The sequence below is a fragment of the Amphiprion ocellaris genome, chromosome 3 (assembly GCF_022539595.1).
Source record: "Amphiprion ocellaris isolate individual 3 ecotype Okinawa chromosome 3, ASM2253959v1, whole genome shotgun sequence".
Classification (NCBI taxonomy): Eukaryota; Metazoa; Chordata; class Actinopteri; family Pomacentridae; genus Amphiprion; species Amphiprion ocellaris.
In genome coordinates this window covers 18743038-18761588 of record NC_072768.1, presented here as the reverse complement: position 1 = coordinate 18761588, position 18551 = coordinate 18743038, and the positions used below count along the sequence as shown (strand labels likewise).

The following is an 18551-nucleotide window of genomic DNA, read 5'->3' as shown; positions in this document are numbered from 1 at the left end:
ATTTTCAACAAGCAAATTGAATTTCACAAAGTAACAGTGAATGTCGTTGTCAGTGAGGTAGAGAGGCTTTTATGTCCTCGACTCTTCAAACCAATTTTTAGCAATAAATGAGAGCATCAGGCAAGTAGATCTGAAATACCAGCTAATGAAGTCAGCTGTATGTATCATTTTGCATCTACGGTAGTCCTTCTTTCCCTTATTTTCTCAGCATAAGATTAAAAGGCCACACAACTCATTACCAGGAATCCTGGGCACAGAAACCCCACATTTTAAGGTTCCAGGCTTATTATTGTGCGAACCATAAAGCAGTGTCCATGATTGAGCCTGACAACGGCAGTAAACTCATCAGGGTAAGCTCACAGGGGCCTCTAAATGGTCTGATTGCCATAGAAAAGCTGTCACGGTTTCTTTTTCCACCAAAACAGTGATTAGCACCCTGTTTTACTTATTGGGCTAGATTAGCAGCTCTGGCGCCAAAGATTAGTGCAACTCTCTGGCCTCACCACTCAAATGAAGAAGATTGTTAGAGCTGCTGGCTGGCTTTAACTGTTTTATCACTGTGTGGACCTTAAAGCAGCTGCAGAGGTAATGAGGGAGTGAGGAGGACATGCTTCTCATTTTTCACGGATAACATAGAAGGAAAGATACTGAGATAATGTGGCGTTTAAGTGTCTCGGATCTGTGTTGCTGGTTCCAGGCTTGAAGCTTTAACTGGGCTGCAGGGGCATCTACTGGTGATAAGTGGACTTGCAGGTAAAACCTAATGAAGGCAGTACTTTTTCCTCTACCACTATGCCAACACTGGAATACAACACACAAATAATGCATGATGCAAAACTGCTTTCCATCCCATCAAATGTTTTCTTAATTTTCTTGCTTTGGTTTTAATGCATGTAGTGCTGTATTCCTTTTGTGCAGTGGAATAGGTTTGAGTTAATGGAGAAATATGAGGTAAATGAGGAACGCTGTTTCAAACCGGATGGTTTATAAACCTGATTGAAGAAAACAGACGTGTCTAATGTGTATTACAATAATATGGTGGTTCTATTTACTATATGTGGTCCTTTTCTTTTGAGGACTATGCAATTGTTTTTCTTGTGTGTGTGTGTGTGTGTGTGGGGGGGGGGGGGCGTCTTTGTGTATGTGTTAATAGAAGATGTCTGACTTTTACATTGTGATATTATACTGTATTAATCCCAAATGAGATTGGCCTAATGATTGGAATGACATTCAAATGAACCTAGATCGTTGCATGGCCGGTGCAGTGGAGCCTCTCAGTGGCCATGAGAACAAGATAAGTATGTGCTGCATTTGTACTGGTAAAGTGGCAATACTAGAATACTCAAAACAAAAAAATCCAGTATGCATACTGAACACAACACTTGAGTTTTGAGTGTGCTTTCAATGCTGCTGCTGTCTACTACTGTCCTTCTATGCACAAAGAAAATGGAGTGTTGCAATATATTTAAATGGCTGCTGCTGGAATAACTCCAAAAAATCTTTAATGTCTCTAATGTTGTATCTGAGAAACCAAAGTTGCAATTTGACTAGTACGTATCAAAGAAAGTGCTTTTTGAAAAAATTATTTCCTGCTGGACCACAATTGCAAAGTATATTGATTTTTAGTATAATGAAAAAACTGAATCTTGTCAAAAACAGGTCTTTATATGTGTAGTATAGAATTAGTCCAGGTAAAATGAGTCAGATTATTCATGTTTTCTCATCACTCATACGTTTGGATGAGTGAATTTAGATTGAGGTGATGCAGAGACAACAACAGAGAGGAGCAGAGCAGGTGAAACACCAGTGTTTACTAAATTTCATCTGGAGGAAGAACAGCTGCGATATCGCAGTCGGCCAGATGCACATATGATATGATTAAGGACATGTTCATGATCACGTACCTCTCACAGTTCACTCACAGTGAGATCTCTATCTGTGCCAGATGCATAGCACACTGTACAGAATCACTTCACCAGAGAAAGGAGGGCCATGTTGTGGAAACTTTACTTATTGCACTGCATTGAGACATGCTGTGGAGAGGGAATGGCTCAATCTGCAAAACTTCATTACATAACAGTTTATGTGGCAATATGCATTAATGGAAACCTTTTATTGAATCATTTCCATTCACGGCCCTGGAACATTCATAAATACATAAAAATCAATGAGGCTGCACAGTAGGAAGTTGTGTGTGTCTCTGTGAGCTATACCACCACACAGAAATGACTTCATAGCCATGATTGCCATTGGTGTAGATTTGGGCATCAGACACCTCATTTCCTGCATTCTGGTATTTTAATGCACCATTTTGTGTTTTTTTTTTTTTTTTTTTAAATCAACTTGTGCTGAAATGTATACATATGTATAGGGAAACCCAAAATTCAAGCACCGGTTGACATCAATGACAGGTTCGTTCAGTTTAACTCATTTTCAATCACCTGGACTTCCATAGCTCGTACGTATTCCTGCAACGTTACTTCCCATGTTCAAAACTTTCTGACAACTTGGAACAATTTACATGTATCTGTGTTTGACATGTTGAAGAAAAAAGACCTGTGCTGGAGGCGTTGCTTCTATGAGTAAATGTGTTTCTGTCATGTTTTTTATTGGGGGCTCCAAATGTTTGTGCTAAATGTTGAGGAGGGTATGTCCCCTGCAGTCCTTCTGAAATTTACACTTACAACGATCACTCAAATTACCAGACACATTTTCTCACCTACTTCTATGTAGATGGTGATTTTAGGTATCTAGGTTCTGAGATATCGCAGATCTCTGAAATATTACTTTTAGATTAGTCTGAACCAGTTTTGGTGGAGGGGGATGATACATAATTAAATTACAAATAAATTCCTCAGTGTTTGCTTGTTACAGCATCTGTATTAAGAATGTACAACATACAGCTAACAATAACATAAAAAAAACATAAATATAAATTCATCTATCCTTTGTGAATGATGTGATTGTAAAAACATACTGACAAACCAATTTCCAGTCTGGCAGTTTCACAAAGTAAGAGTAAAGAAAAAGCAGCCATAAAATGTTACACTGCTGTACTATCTGACTGTTGTCATTTATGTGCCACAATTCTGTCAAAACACAGATTTTTTTATTTATTTATTTATTTATTTATTTATTTATTTATATATATTTTTTTTACATCTTATTCCAACAAAATTCTTGTTTCCCACAAATACTGGTGCATGGCAACTAGGTTGTACTTTGTTTTGGTTTTAATACACCATGGTTACAGCCACTGAAAAGGCAAACATTCAGTGATAGGATGCAAACTCTGCACTCCTCCTGCATGGATCCAGTTCAACATGCTTCATGCTCATCTACCGTCCTGACTTTCACAGCCTTGCTGTCCTCTTTGGCAGATATATGACGCCTCTCTTCCTGTGTTTGCAATGGAAATTAGCCTTGCACATGAAAAATGGTGTGCTGTAGACTTGTTCAATATGGATGTAATTCCACAGGAAACTAGGCAGAGGGAAGGTAGAAATATGAATGACAGACGCAATATATCAAAACCTGGGCTTATTAAATTAAAATCTGCATGGCTAGATACCACTAGGAGTAAGAAAGATTTTAGATTTTTGTAAATTGGCTAAAACAGCCATTAACAGGGCTTGTGCATTGAAATGATTTCAGCTGAAACATCTGCAGAATATATGATCTATCTTTATTATGATGCTGTATGTGGATATATAGGCTGGATATGGTGCTATATGTCTTTTTCAGACAGATCTCAGTCCCTTGGTGGCTTATTAGTGAAACTTGTTTAATTTTCTTTTCATTTTATTCAGTATGGCATGTTTTCCATGTCCTTAGCTACTGTACCTACAGCATAATATGATGTGGGATCATTGGAGAGGCTCAGAGCGTTTCTGTGCAACAGGAGAGGAGACCGTTAACTCGACCTGCTCCTCCTTCCCGTTCGTCCCTGCACTCCCAACACAGTCAATTACTGAGATGGAGCTGTGATTGATTGCGTTGCAGGCAGACTGCACAAAGGCCCTCAGTTCAATAATGACAAATGTTCTTTCTCAGCTATCCTCACTTGATTTTGTCAGGCAGTCTGTCTATAACAATTACTAAAAACACATTTAATCCCTCAAGTTTCAAGCCTATTGATTACAAAAGGTAGATATATTTCAGCAAAGACCACAATCAATAACCACAGCTGTGCGTTGATAATATAAAAGTCTTTAATCATAAATGATTGAGTCAGGTGATCATGTATGAGTTGCACAGAGGCAGTCCTGTTTTTTTCCCATCATGTCAGCATTATTTATGAATTAATGAGTGTATGGGAACAAGTGACAAGAAGCCAATATGTGATTTAAACTCTGTACTTGTGAAAGACAGACATAATAAAGAGAAATATACAGTAAAATGCAATTTTAAACATGAGACACCATCAAACAGCTTCATCATCTCATCATCTGTCTAAGTGGAAAATTACACAGTGGTCAACAGCATAAAGAGACACTGGTGGCTTTTTTAATGACTGCCCCAGGTCTTTTCTAGTGTCTAAATAAATAAAACATTTCACAGCGACTTTGACCTCAAGTGGTTTCCATAAAGTTCAGCATCATTTGCCTCAAAACCTGAAGGACCTTATATTTTAAAAACATAAACGGAATAGTATTACATTTTGGAGAAATGCTCTTATTTTAACAACAAGGTGTCATTATTAGTAGTAAGCTTTACATGTATTGGTAGGTGTTTCTACATTTTTTTGTATACTTTTGGACCCATCCCCACTAGCTGTTTCAAATCTTTTCATAAATGCTTAGTATACAGACATTAAGAGGGATTACTCTTCTCATCTCACCCTCTGTAAGAAGGCATTTTTCACTCCCCAAAATGTGAAACTACTCCTTAACAACATGTGTTGCTTCTCTGAGCACAGCCTACCTTTACTACATTCAAGCAACATGCCGTGCTGCAGCAGCTACAGCAGCATTTTAATGTAGAGGACATCAGACGGTTTTATTCATCCACATTCTGCCCCCTTGTCCCTGCTAAGCTAACTGAATAGGGCAAAGGCAATGACATTCATCATATACAGGAGGAACAACTATAAAGGGCAACGTGAGGCTGATAAAAGAGGGAGAGACAGGCAACACAACATGCTGTAAAAGCCACAAGCCTCTGGTAGGGACTGATGTGGGGAAGCTGAAGCAGCAGTGAGGAGGACTATGCAGACATCAAGGAACAGGGACAGCAAAGAGACAGTGTCTCAGGTGGGATACTGATCAAATGGGTGCTGTAGCGCTGTAGGCACACTGCAGCTCCTTTCATAATATGCTGTAAACTACACCGTACATAAAACAGCTCTTTGTATCCGCAGTACATTCTACCTCTAGCACAGGTGAACAGTGTTAAAAGCTGCAACAACGCGAGCTGAACAAATGGCTTTCAATTAAAAGACACCACATGAAATCCCTTGGTATCAGTGGGACTGAAAACAAGCGACACGGCTTGGCAGCTAGTGGGCGTCATTGTGAAGCGCACCCGCAAGAAAACAGACAAAACAGTAAACAGTAAGCTTGTGTTCAGGCATGGTGAAGTAAGTCCCTGTTTTTATGAGACTGGTCAGTCGAGGCAGTCGCAGCTACACACTCAGGCGTATAAAGCGTTTTGTGTAGCGCGGACAGAACATCTCTTGAATCTCAAGTGTTTAAAGTTGGCCTATTTCCACCCTCCTCCAGGTCCTGATGACTGGAGGATGCTGTACATTCATTAGTGGAGAGAACTGTCAAGAGCCTGGCTGACAAATGAAGTTGGCCCCTAAAAGCCCGCCCAGTTGTGATGTGTTTTTTCTTTTCTGGGGACATTGTGGTGTTTGGTGAGGGTTTTTTTTTGTCGTCGATAAGGCTGGTGATTTTCTGTGTTTTTCTAAAGCCAGTAAACCCTCTGTAAAGACCAAAGCCAACACTGAGTAAATCCTTCTCATACAGTGTTGACTGTGCAGCCAGAGTCTTAGAGCTGATTACTCTGTGATGCAGATCTCCAAAATCTTAGAATCTAATTAAAGTACACCGATGAAACACACAGTTGCACCAGGTGACATGTTTCATAACTACAAGGAACATGGGCACTGTAGTTTATTTTGGTAATTCCACATCCTTCTGCTGTAAATATTCACAAGAGGACTTAATGTGTAATAATCTGCAGCTGAAAATAGTCCCAAATAAAAGCTTGATTAAACACTGCTTGCTAAAAAACTGCAGTGCCCAGGTGCTTCAGGAAAGTAAGTGGAGCTATATATATTTGTAAAAGATTAATATACTTAATTCATACAGAAAAACATACATCCTCAGTGTGTTTGAGCTGAATGCCACAGTCAGGGTAGGGGAATCAAAAAGTACTGACACTAGCACTGCTGAGCTTGAAAGTCTATCTTGAACTTAGAAAATAGCAGATTAAGTAAAATCATCTTTCATCTGGCAGCCAAAATTTGATACCTCAGTCAAATGACAACAACCAAATTATCTCCATGACAGCTGAGCAGCTCATCCACTGAGGACGGATATGAGATGTGACAAAATGCTTAAAAAACACAAAGCAAGTTGTTCTGTGATGTGATTTTTTTGTTGTTGTTGTTAGACTAAAAATCTGTTGGTTTTCGTCTTTTTATGGGATTTGTTAGCAGCAAGAAAAATACACATTAACACTAGCATTTTCCTTTAAGGATTAAGAAAAGCAACATTCACAGCTGAGTTTGATGCAGAATGTAAAAAAAAACAGACTCTTACAAAATAAATGCAGTTGCTACCAAGAAATGTCAATAAACTGTCAGAAGAAAACACAGAGTGAAAGCCAACTCACCATTTCTGTTTTTCTTCTTAGGATGCTGCTTTTTTTGTAAATGTATATAATGTTCAGACGGGTTTTTTTGCTGATACATGTTACATATATGTTGTGAGATATGAACAAACCGTGTGACTGTTCTGCTTCTAGAAACCATGAGAAAGACTGTGAGCTGTGTGAATGACCCAGAAGCACTATAATCAGAGCTCTTCAGGGGGAAAACAACAACAATGCTGCAGAGAGAGCCACCCAGATAAAAAAGAGTGAGAGGGAACGAGGCAGACAGAAAGAGAGAGCTCCTTTAAGTATCGTGACTCATATGCTGATGTTACATAATCAGTCTGGGGCACAAGTTAAGTGACAACACCAGGTACGACCCGGTTGGTGCACCCAGGACATTTAGGAACATCACTTAAAACCCTCCTGACTTGCCTCATCACTATTATTTGTAGAGCCACTGTTAAAAATCAGTGTCATTGCAGTCTTTTCTGTTGCAGCAGCAGCAGCAGCAGCAGCAGGTCCCTGATTGCAATCAATGTTATTTTCAATAACTCTGAGATATTCAGTCATGCATTAGGAATGTGTTTGCTGCTGTCTGTGTAACTCTGACTTATCTCTGTCTCTCTAACGCTCTGTCTTCGCCACACAATGAATCATTGATGGCGTTTTAGAGAAAAAAAAAAACTGAGCAGTGATTATTATTGCAGAGGGCGACTGGGAGTGAGTGCGAGTCCCACACAGTCAGTCAGTAAGTTGGCCGGATGTTCTGTCTCCTCCTGAGAAAGAGAATGTTCCAGCGATGTGACCAAGAAGCCAAGATGGCTGTCACAATGCCCGCTGCCTCCGCCCACAGCTGCCAGTCCCAGAGTGGGTGCCTGTCTAGGACTTTTTTTTCTTCTTCTTTTTTGAAACGTGAAGAGTGATGATGGATGCAATATGCAGACCTCCACTGCGCATCCCTGCGTCACTGTGCAACCCATGACTTCATGAGGCAGCGTCCTCGGAGCCCTTGCAAGCTGTCCACATCTTCCCTCAGTGTTAAAGCCTGGTGAGCCAGAATCAGGGCGCTTACATGCTCTCTGCTTGTAATGTGAGTGTCTATAGGTGAATGAATATGCAGGATCCTGTTTTTGTCCTGCAAACAAAAAACAGAGTCAACAGCTTCCATGTGAGGCTTTACACCAACTTCTATTCATTTGAAGACAAAACAGAGCAAGAGATGTTACAATCTGAGTGAGTGGCTTCTCTGATTTTTTCTACAAGTACCTGTGTTGTGGTCCCTTCAGTAGCTGCTAGTCTGCAAAACGGAGAGAAAAAAACTGACTCAGTGCCCAGATATTTATAGGGCCAATTATTTGATAATTTTTTCTTTGTTCTTTTCTGGCGTTTCTGTGTCACTGTCAACACCATGTTCAAAAAGACCCACACACTCCACCGAGCAGTTTGAACTGCTAGACTGCAGTGAAAGAAAGAGCCAATACTTTTCGTGCCAGAAGATACGAAAACAAATCAGTTCATTATTATATTTAACCTCAGTGATCACCAGGGCGAGCAAACAAGAAGAAAGCCTTCAGGACATCGACACACCAGTGCAAAGTCTGTTTACTATCAAGTCTTAATGCTGGTGACATTACAGCTTACGACACATTTTTCCATCAGGCAGTTACTTAAATGAATCAAGTCAGTTTCACTGCACACTTTGTAAACAGAGAAAATGAATTAGGCTGTTGTGGATGACATTAAACATGCAACACTTGGAAATGTAAATTAACTGCACTTTATAAAGCACATATTAATTAAAAATCCATTTATTGGTCATATTGAATGCTGTGAACTATATATACATTTGTCTTTCCAGATATGAGTACCCCTGTAGGTATAGCAAAGGGGGTGCTTCTCTATTAATACTAAGTAAAAAATAAAGGTCAGATTAAACCGAGGATGCTGCAGGCGATGCGGTTTCACAGGAGGGTGGCTTAACCACCAGGGATTATTCCTCTGCATATCCTGAGATACTTCCCTCTAAGACGTCCGTCAACCTCTGAGCTTCCATCTTATCACAGCCTACAGTTTGCTGCACTAACTACATCATTAACATTCATGTAATATGTTCCGTATACAGTGTTGTAGATGTTTACCTTTGTGTGTAGACTTGGACTGACTAGCAGCCACAGTGGTCAGGTCTGCTGGTAGACCTACATATACACCACCATAGTTCCTGAGAGGAGAGGAGAGGACAGGAGAGGAGATCTGAAGAACCAGGCAGCATTTTAAAACCATGGCGAGGACTGATTTGTGTTTTGGTAGACTATAGTGTAGTAGCTGCTTTGAACGATATCACACCTTTTTTTCCTTACCATAATAGGCTTTGTATTATAACAAGATAATTCTGTGAGCTTTGCTTTTTTTATTTTATCTTTGTGATTTGCATTTAAAACAGTCATTGCATCATTACATTAAGATGTTTGAGACACAAAGACAGGCAAATCTCCTATCAAATAAGAACTGGGGTGTGATAATTCAAGGTTCAGAAGTTAAATTTTTTCTTTCTCTTTGTGTCAGTCTTGCGAATGACTGGCAACCTGTTCATGGTGAATCCTGCCTTATGCCCAATGCCAGCTACGATAGAGCACTCTGCAACCTTCTGTGGGATAAAACTGGTATTAAAGGAATGATGGAGTTTTAGAACAGATAATTAGACTGCTTTATTACCAGTCATTATCAACTACAACACTTTTAAACAATAATATACTAGTAATGGTGATTCAGAGTAACTATCTCTAAGATTTATTTATTTATTAGACACTTTTTTTATACCAGTCATAAAAAGAAAAGTGTTTCTAATATTATTAGCGGTGTCCCAGTAAGTTGACAGCCAGCTAAATGGAATTTTGCCAAAATTCATTTTATTGCTTACACCTGAGCTTTTCCTATTGTGACATGTCGAAATGCCTTCCATGGAAAAAAGCGTTACTATTCGCATTTCATAATCTGTATACTACAAAATAGTGAATGTACTGCACTTAATAGAACGCAATCAAGAGCACCGTGAAATCTGACTAATAATAGTGGCAAATAATTTAGAAAACATTGATAAAATACCTTCTTTTCTCATCTTCTGCTGAAGGATCTTCTGTCCTGATTGAGAAAAGAAGCACAGGTCAGGTCAGTTCTTATAGCAGCACAGGGGACAGAAAAAAGTCACAAACATGCAATAATAAGAAGCAAGGAACAGTGGACTGCAGCTTTTGCTAAGCTGTACAACATTTGTGGTTTGCTGCTTTAGCCTTGTGGGTAATACTCATATTACCCTGATGGGAACAACTGATGATGAGGCAAGTTATATTTGCAATTTTCATTTCAATCTTCAGCTAGACTACTGAACAACCAGTTTCCAGCTGGTTTCTGGTTTGCTGCTGTTTGTTGTTCAGGGCTGACATGAAGCTGACATGAAGCTGAACCACTGTATTCACTGTGTCTAGATACTTTTCCAGCAGTGCAAGCAAAACAGTGGCATGTATTCCATTTCGAGGGTGCATTAATCCTTTAATCTTGTGTTTTGCAAATACTAGTAAACTCTCTCGCTCAATGTGTGTGCGTGCGTGCGTGCGTGTGTGCGTGTGTGTGTGTGTGTGATATTTTGCTGTGCTGTACAGTCGTAGGAAGCTGTGATTAGCTTCAGTGAGTCAGTGCTCTACTGTCAGCTCTCACGGGTCCTGTGCTGGGTGCTCAGATGGTTATCAGGAGCACACACACACACACACACACACACACACACACATGCTAAGACATAGTATACACACACACACACACAGTTTCCAGGAAATGCTTCAGAAATGCCGCCCCTCCCTACGCTTTGATAACTGCTATTTGCAGATGGCAAAGGACAAACCATCCTCTGTGTGACACTTCAGAGAAAAACATAAAGGTCTGAAACTGACACATTTTTAAAGCCAGAGGAAATATTTTTTTAACCAAAAGAATCGTGTCACTAAATCAAACAAAAATATCTACCCATTTTTTCACTGTCAGTTTATTTTTTTTTACAGTGACTTTGGTGTTTTTCAGTAGTGTTTCTGAATATCATTACAACACTCTTGTTTCTCCTTATACAGTGTGTTTACACATATGCAGATATGCATCTTTCCAAATCAAATTTGTCTTGCAAGTCATGAAGAAAAGAGTTCTACAGTATCAATCAATATCACACGTGAGGGAAAAGAAAACTGATCAACGTTTTCTTGTTTTTTTGTTTGTTTTTTTTAACTAAACTACCTATGAGTATCAATTTACTGTCTTTTTCATTATACCAAAAATACTTCACTAAGTCACTGGAAGTATCATTCAACTTAATAGCAACTCTTTCAGTCTAAACTGCGAATGTTACAAAAATCTAAAGCAAACTAAAAGTGCAAATCCCATTAATCCCAATTATATTCTCATAATATCTACATGTGCTTTTTTTAATGAGCTTTTACTATCAAATACAAAAAGTGCAGTGTCAGTGTGAATCTAAATTCTGTGCAATGTCACTTTCTAAGTATACTATGTAATGCGAATGTACAAAACCTGGAGGCCACAGATAATGACCCTCATTAATACTTAAAGTAATCAGAAAATGACTTATGTACTTACACATCTTTGGAGGCTTCTGCTGGCCCTGAGAACATACAGAGAGACAAAATTTAAATCACTTTCATTATAAAAAGAAATGAAGAAGGCATGTTGCTTCACTAATAATTAATCCCTGTGGGGTTCCAATCAGTGTCACACAACAATTTTTTAGTAGGATATGAACTACACACTGAAAAAGCACTTTATTAGGAATATAAGTACACCTGTCTAACTATGCAGGTATGTACTCAGCCAGTCAGTGCAATGCATGGATCTATGGATGTAACCTGCCTCATGTCGAAGTCCAGGCTGCTGGTGGTGGAGGTGTTGGGAACATTTTCTTGGCACAGTTTGGTCCATTTTTATCCCAGTCAGTCATGGTTTGAATGTCACAGTCTATCTGTGTAATGTTGCTGAGCGTGTGCATATCTTTATGGTCCCAGTTTACCGTGTTGTTATGGCTGTTTCCAGCATGACAACCAAGCATGTCACAAAATGAAAGTCATCTCAAAGTGGGTTCATCAGCATGGCTTGTGTTTCAGTGGTCTTCATAAATCCCTCTCCAGTCACCAGATCTTTATCTAGTACAACACCCTTGGGATGCAGATAACAAATCTGCAGAAATTGTATGATGCAACATCTTAGAGGAATGTTTAAAGCATTTTGCGGAATTCATGCCACAAAGAACTGACACTGAGACCCTGCTCAGTATTAGTGTAGTGTTATTAAATAAATGCTCTGTGGTTGTATGCCAGAACAAAGACATTAACAGACATCTTATCCCGTTTAACTAAAAAAAACTTGTTAGTTTACTGGCTCTTTTGATTAGTTGGAGTTATAATTGTAAAGATGTGGATCCTCCTAGCTGTACTTTAGAGGTGTAAAAGTGAACCCTCCTGGTCTTAACTAGAACAATGACACATGAGGTTCAAACAAGCATGAAATGTACCTGAGGGACAATGAATGATGGAGACACACAACTACTCACACACACAGTTGTGATATACTGTACATATAGAATTCTTAGATTGATGTTTAGGTTTTATTAATCTTTATTTCACTGTTATTGTGTACTGGCCAATTATTTGGACAAATTGTATTTTTGTGTTTGGCAATATAATTTCTTTGCACTTTCATGCCAAAATAAATGCCTTTGGATACAAGATTCATGTGCGGAGATTTGAACATATATTTATTTGCTTTCTGTAGATGTAGACAAGAAGATCTTTCCATTAAATATGAAACTACACCCAGCAGTCAGTTAGCTTAGCTTAGCATAAAGATTGTAAACAAACTTAACCTCATATGAGTAGCTTCATTTTATTTTTTTATTTTTTTAATTTTTGTCCACTACATCTCAAAAGGAGATACATGTTACTCCCTAAATTTTATCAGATATTTGTGGTTAGTATTTTCCATATTAAGATAACCCACATTAAGAATAAAATACCATGGAAAGTAATTAGTTTAGCTCATAAAAGTTTAGACCACAAATTGACTTCTACAAATTGTTCTGTTTACTCTTAGAAGACTATTTATGGTCAAAATGTGTTATTGGTACATAGAATAAAAAACTATTTGAACAAAATTTGCAGTGTATGGGCATTCTTTTCATGTTTTTTCTACAGATTATGGTTACACACCACCTCAAACATTTCAGAAATGCGCTTGTGCCTCTTGATTATTACCAAAGTCATGACCAATTCTCCCAAATGAACAGAATAACCTTTTGTATTATCACTCCAATTTGTGTTCTAATAATGTAGTGTCTATTGTCACTGAGGCATGTATGCAGCATAAACCTGTGCAACATCTCACATCTTTTAGTGTGACATGCCTGATTCTAATGGCTTTCAAAACACACCGTTCTCAACAAGAACAATCATACAAACAGACCGAAACACAAACAATGATACGATACGATTACCCTAAAAACTCTGTGAGCAGCATTTGTAATTCAGTGTGATATTTTTGCAGTTTTGCCACTTTGACTTTATTAAAGTACTGAAGATTGCAATATATTCAGTGGTGGTTTTCAGTACATACAATACACCACTTATACTCCCCTACACGGTTGAATTCTTACATTTTAAACTTGATCTGATGGGTAAGAGAGGACCTACAGTTAAAATGACTTAAGGCATAGTCTAAGATGCCTCGATTCCAAAGAGACCCCATTGTGCTCATCCCAGTGCTGTTTGACTCTTTTATGGACCAACAACAGCTCCTTCTTTGCTGAACCGCAGGCAGTCTACAGAGCTTGATTTGAATCGTAATGAGATCATAATACATTCAGCTGGAGGATAATCTAACTTCCTTCTTGAAAGTACAGTATCACACTGACAACAACAGAGGAACAAATTCCTCACTTCTGCACTTCAATCGTGTTTTTTTCTCCATGTCACACTTCACCGTATCAGTGCACAAATGTACCTTGAAAAGAACACTACAAAAATCACGTGCTATGAAGCGAAAACTGGAGAATCTACATGACACACAACGACAGCAAATTTTCTCCTGGTAGAGGGAAAGGGCTGTCACGGTGCATCTTTGAGTCTGCTGACTTGACACAGGGGCCTATTCAGTGGTCTGACAAAAGCTCATTCATATCCAAGGAAGCACATCTGGGTGCATAAGACTAGGGATGAGTAATGTGACATAGAGTGTGGTCATTTGAGCTTGTTTAGACCAAAGCTTTGAACTGGAATGTACTTGTATGACTTGACTCTGAGGTTTCCTGAATGACCTCGGCTAAGGTTATGTTTGTTTGTTTTTTTATCTCTTGGAAGCAATCAAGCAAGTTCAAAGAAATTAGATAGATAGATAGATAGATAGATAGATAGATAGATAGATAGATAGATAGATAGATAGATAGATAGATAGATAGATAGATAGCTAGATAGATAGATAGATAGATAGATAGATAGATAGATAGATAGATAGATAGATAGGTAGATAGATATCCTTATCTTAGAGGAACAATAAAAATTAATGTTGATGCATAACGAATAGGGATCTAATTCTTATTTCCTTTTTGATTGTGTATTTAGAATTCTTGTGGTTATGCATTTGTAATAATAATAATTCTAAAACAAAGACAAAACCACAATTTCCAAAGACTAATTTGAACATCTATTATCATGGCAAAGTCAGAGGCTTCCAGGCACACTCATAAGTGTATCCTTTGAGACGGGGACATGTAGTTGTCTGCTTATAACTATATTATTGTGTGGTATAAACCTTGTATTAAGTGTATTATACATTAAAAAAAAATAATAGGGAAGGTAAAGCTAACAAAAAAAGTTAACAAAAAAATACAAGTTTCATAGCACAACTATTGATTTTAGATAAGAATAGCATGAAATAAGAGCATGAAGTGCGTCTATATTTATCTGAAAGCAACATGACAGTGAAGAAAACAGTGTCCTGTGACTCTGGCCTGGTGTCAGCTGGTATGGACAAATGAGTGCAGCCAGTCGTCCACATTTGTTAGATTGACAAGATGTCACATGTCCTTGACATTGCTGAACACTGACCTCTAAGAAGGAGCAGAAAAATGGATAAGGCCTGCTGCACAGAATTAAACACAGCTGCTGTCCTTCGTGGACAAACAAGCCACGCTTAAAGCAAACTCAAGCACCTACTTCAATGCTGTTTGCAGCCAGTGTAACCGCAAAGTACAGAAGATCACATTTAAATCAAAAAACAGCACCGGGTTGCAATTCCCAGCTGGCTGTGTTTCTGTTAACATGCCTGGCAAAGCACTGATTAAGTACCTGCAAGCACACACACACACACACACACACACACACACACACACACACATACACACACACACACACATACATACATTTACTCAAGCACAAACACACACACACACATACTGCTTTAATGGGCAATGGTGGTTAGGTAATCCTGCAGATACTTCAATCTAATTATTACCTCAGTTTGACTGTGGTGCCCGGAGAGTTACTCAGTATAATTTAGAACATGTATTGTCTCAGCTTAAATCAACTGGGAGCGATGTGTTACTTGAGGAAAGGCCACAAAAAATCGGAACATCTGGATGAGCGTCTGTAAAACCACACAATACAGAAATTTCTCGATTGAAATGCATCTTCCAGTCTTTATGAATGAAACCTGACCATTGATTAGGTATTCAGTGCTGCCTGCTTATAGGCCACTACCTGCATCAGTCAAGTGGGGAGACAAAGGTGCTTGAATGTCATTGAAAATGCTTCTCTCTCATTCCCAGAAACCCTTGGAAACCAGAGCAAACACAGCAACAGAAAGAAATACATGGGCTTAAAAGCCCCCGAAAAAACACACAAGTGACTAACGATACAGTGGCAGTGTCGTGATCAAAGTGGTACATTCCTCAAGCTACTCTGGTGCCTTACATGAAAATATGGGAGACCCCTCATGATCGATTAACCACCCATGGCTTTAGGAGCCCACCACACACACACATACACACACACACACACACACACACACACACACACACTGATCCACACCAAAATATTTATAGTCATTTCGAGACACAGATATTATGATATACAGGTGTCGATTCATTTTATGAATGAAATCAGGCAACTGGGAGCCCTCCTCCTACGCATATACACACTGATAATGTACACACACACACACACACACACACACACACACACACACACACACACACACACACACAAACACACGGATATACACTCGAATGCAAGGGTAACCCTGACACGCTTCATTTATATTCAAAACACCTTCTCCCCTTGATGCTGATACAGTGACAACTCTTTCTCTCACCCGCTCCCACACACTCACCCATTATTACACACACAGCCAGAGATTCCTGAAACACTTACCCCCTCCTGAGGTGCTGGTGGCTGAGGAATTGCCACAACCCATTTTGCATCGATGCAGCCACCGTCCAAGCAGAGCGGAGACACTTAATAAGTAGAAGGACAGAGAGGAAGGAAGGGGAACCCAACACACATTGGGAACAGAGGAAAAAGTAAGGGAGGGAAGAGAGAGGGAAAGAGAGAACGAAAGAGGGGGAAGGTCAAAGAAATGTCTCCCAGGGATCTCCTTCGGTCGTATCCCCCTCCACTGTCTTCACGTCTGTCCTCTCTGCAAAGCAATGGAGAGCTCAGAGTGAAGTGAAAGCATGGAGAGAGAGGCTTTTATACACACAGAGGGAGAATGAGAGAGAGAGAGAGAGAGAGAGAGAGAGAGAGAGAGAGAGAGAGAGAGAGAGACAGTAAAAGATGCTTTGCCTTCATAGGATTTGCTCTTTTCCTCCTCCCTTTCCTCCCCATGGTTGCCCAGGAAACCAGGGGAAAGGAGGCGGAGGGTGGAGTGAGACTCGTCCAATGGGGAGCCTCCTTTTTATATAAAGGTGCGAAAAAAAATGGAATATATTTAAGGGCATCAATATATCAGCCTGTTTGTGTGACATTCTGTAAGATTCCCAAATTGCTTTTTTCTGTTAAAACATAGAGGATCGTTATTCATGCTTTCTCTAGGCGTGGGGGACACATACATGCACACTTACGGCCAGAGTTTACTTCTCTGACAATCACCAATCGGTGAAACGCTGGAAAAGTCTTGGATAGACTACACGTGAAAGCACAAGAGTCATTTAAAGGGCTGTTTGTGGTCTTCAGTGATTTTCTATTCATCTCTTTCCCTCATTTCAATCACGACATTAAATTACAATAGTCATAAGAGTGGAGTTAAGATGGCAAGACGCATTAAATTAGCACTCTAGCAGTGAAACCAATTCACACATTCAGCTGGTAGTGTTATCTTATGATGTTAAGATGTCTGTGTGGCAGAGAGTCACGATTTTTTACGATTGTAATGAGAAGTTTTCAGTGAAAAATCCTGCTTCTGACAAAGCTTCCAAACAAAAGTGACATTGGTAATTGTTTGTGCTAGACAGGCTAATTATCATTTCCACAGGTTCCTATGCAGACTTTAATGAGTACAAAGTGCTTTATGTAGAGAAAAATCAGTTTTAAATAGCTGCATGAAACTACATACAGTTTGATGCTGCTTAAAGTTGGGAAATATTGTTTTTCACTTAACTGTTTATTTACTTTACACACAGAATTAGAATAGTAATGCCACTCTGATTAGAAACAGGTGAAAACAACAAGCCTGTACTGTGCAAACTCAGCTGAAGAAAACTATGGACCAGATTCCCTACCTGGCAAATAGAGAAGTGAGGATATCTTTGACCACACAGGTTCTAAGTAGTCTTACGGTGACCGCCTCTGGCCACTTAAAATGGACATTGAACCCCACCATAAGGAATGCAATGGCACTCCCTACATACACTACAGTTCAAAAGTTTGATGTCCATCAGATATACAGTCTAGACATTGTTAATGTGGTAAATGACTATTCTAGTTAAAAATGGCTGCTTTTTAATGGAATATCTCCATAGGGGTACAGAGGAACATTTCCAGCAACCATCACTCCTGTGTTCTAATGCTACATTGTGTTAGCTAATGGTGTTGAAAGGCTAATTGATGATTAGGAAACCCTTGTGCAATTATGTTAGCACATGAATAAAAGTGTGAGTTTTCATGGAAAACCTGAAATTGTCTGAGTGACCCTAAACTTTTGAATGGTAGTGTGTGTCCATCTGGATGTGCGCCCAAGCTTTGGTTGGTGACTGTATTGGATGCAGCAGTGTTGGTGTTAGTGGACCAGTTTGCCCACTGTGACAACCCAGGCTATACAGTCTTTAGCCAGAGTCTCTCCTCCCAAACTCTCCTGTGTGTCTCCTGAGTGTTTCGATTCGCCACCTAAAGCTTTTTCTGACTCTCTTATTTTGAATCTGACAAAAAGCCATAGACCAAGTAGCAGGTGTACCATCGCCTCGATGTTCTCCATTGTTGCATTGTGTTTGTGTCGCACACAAATTACGTTAAGGGACTTCTGGGCCGCCGTGCTTTGACGACTCCACCCATGATGAGGTGGTACTCAATTGTAATGGAAAACCACCTAAACCGAGTCGAGTCGAGTAGGTGCTAATGGAAACGTGCCTTCTTCTGTGTATCACACAAAGTTCCTGTAGCACTCTGTCACCTTCACAATCTCAGAGTTAGCTG

General features: G+C 39.3%; 1 protein-coding gene across 1 annotated transcript; it reads right to left on the bottom strand.

The window, feature by feature from the left end:
* Positions 1 to 4193: 4193 nt before the first annotated feature.
* LOC111574135 (overexpressed in colon carcinoma 1 protein homolog) lies at positions 4194 to 16607 on the bottom strand. The gene is made up of 6 exons (XM_023278566.3): positions 16296 to 16607; positions 11458 to 11482; positions 9925 to 9960; positions 8961 to 9040; positions 8089 to 8119; positions 4194 to 7957 (listed from the first exon to the last, which is right to left on the bottom strand). The coding sequence occupies exons 1-5, from the start codon at positions 16336 to 16338 to the stop codon at positions 8115 to 8117; spliced, it is 189 nt and encodes a 62-aa protein (XP_023134334.1). The 5' UTR covers positions 16339 to 16607; the 3' UTR covers positions 4194 to 7957; positions 8089 to 8114.
* Positions 16608 to 18551: the final 1944 nt, after the last annotated feature.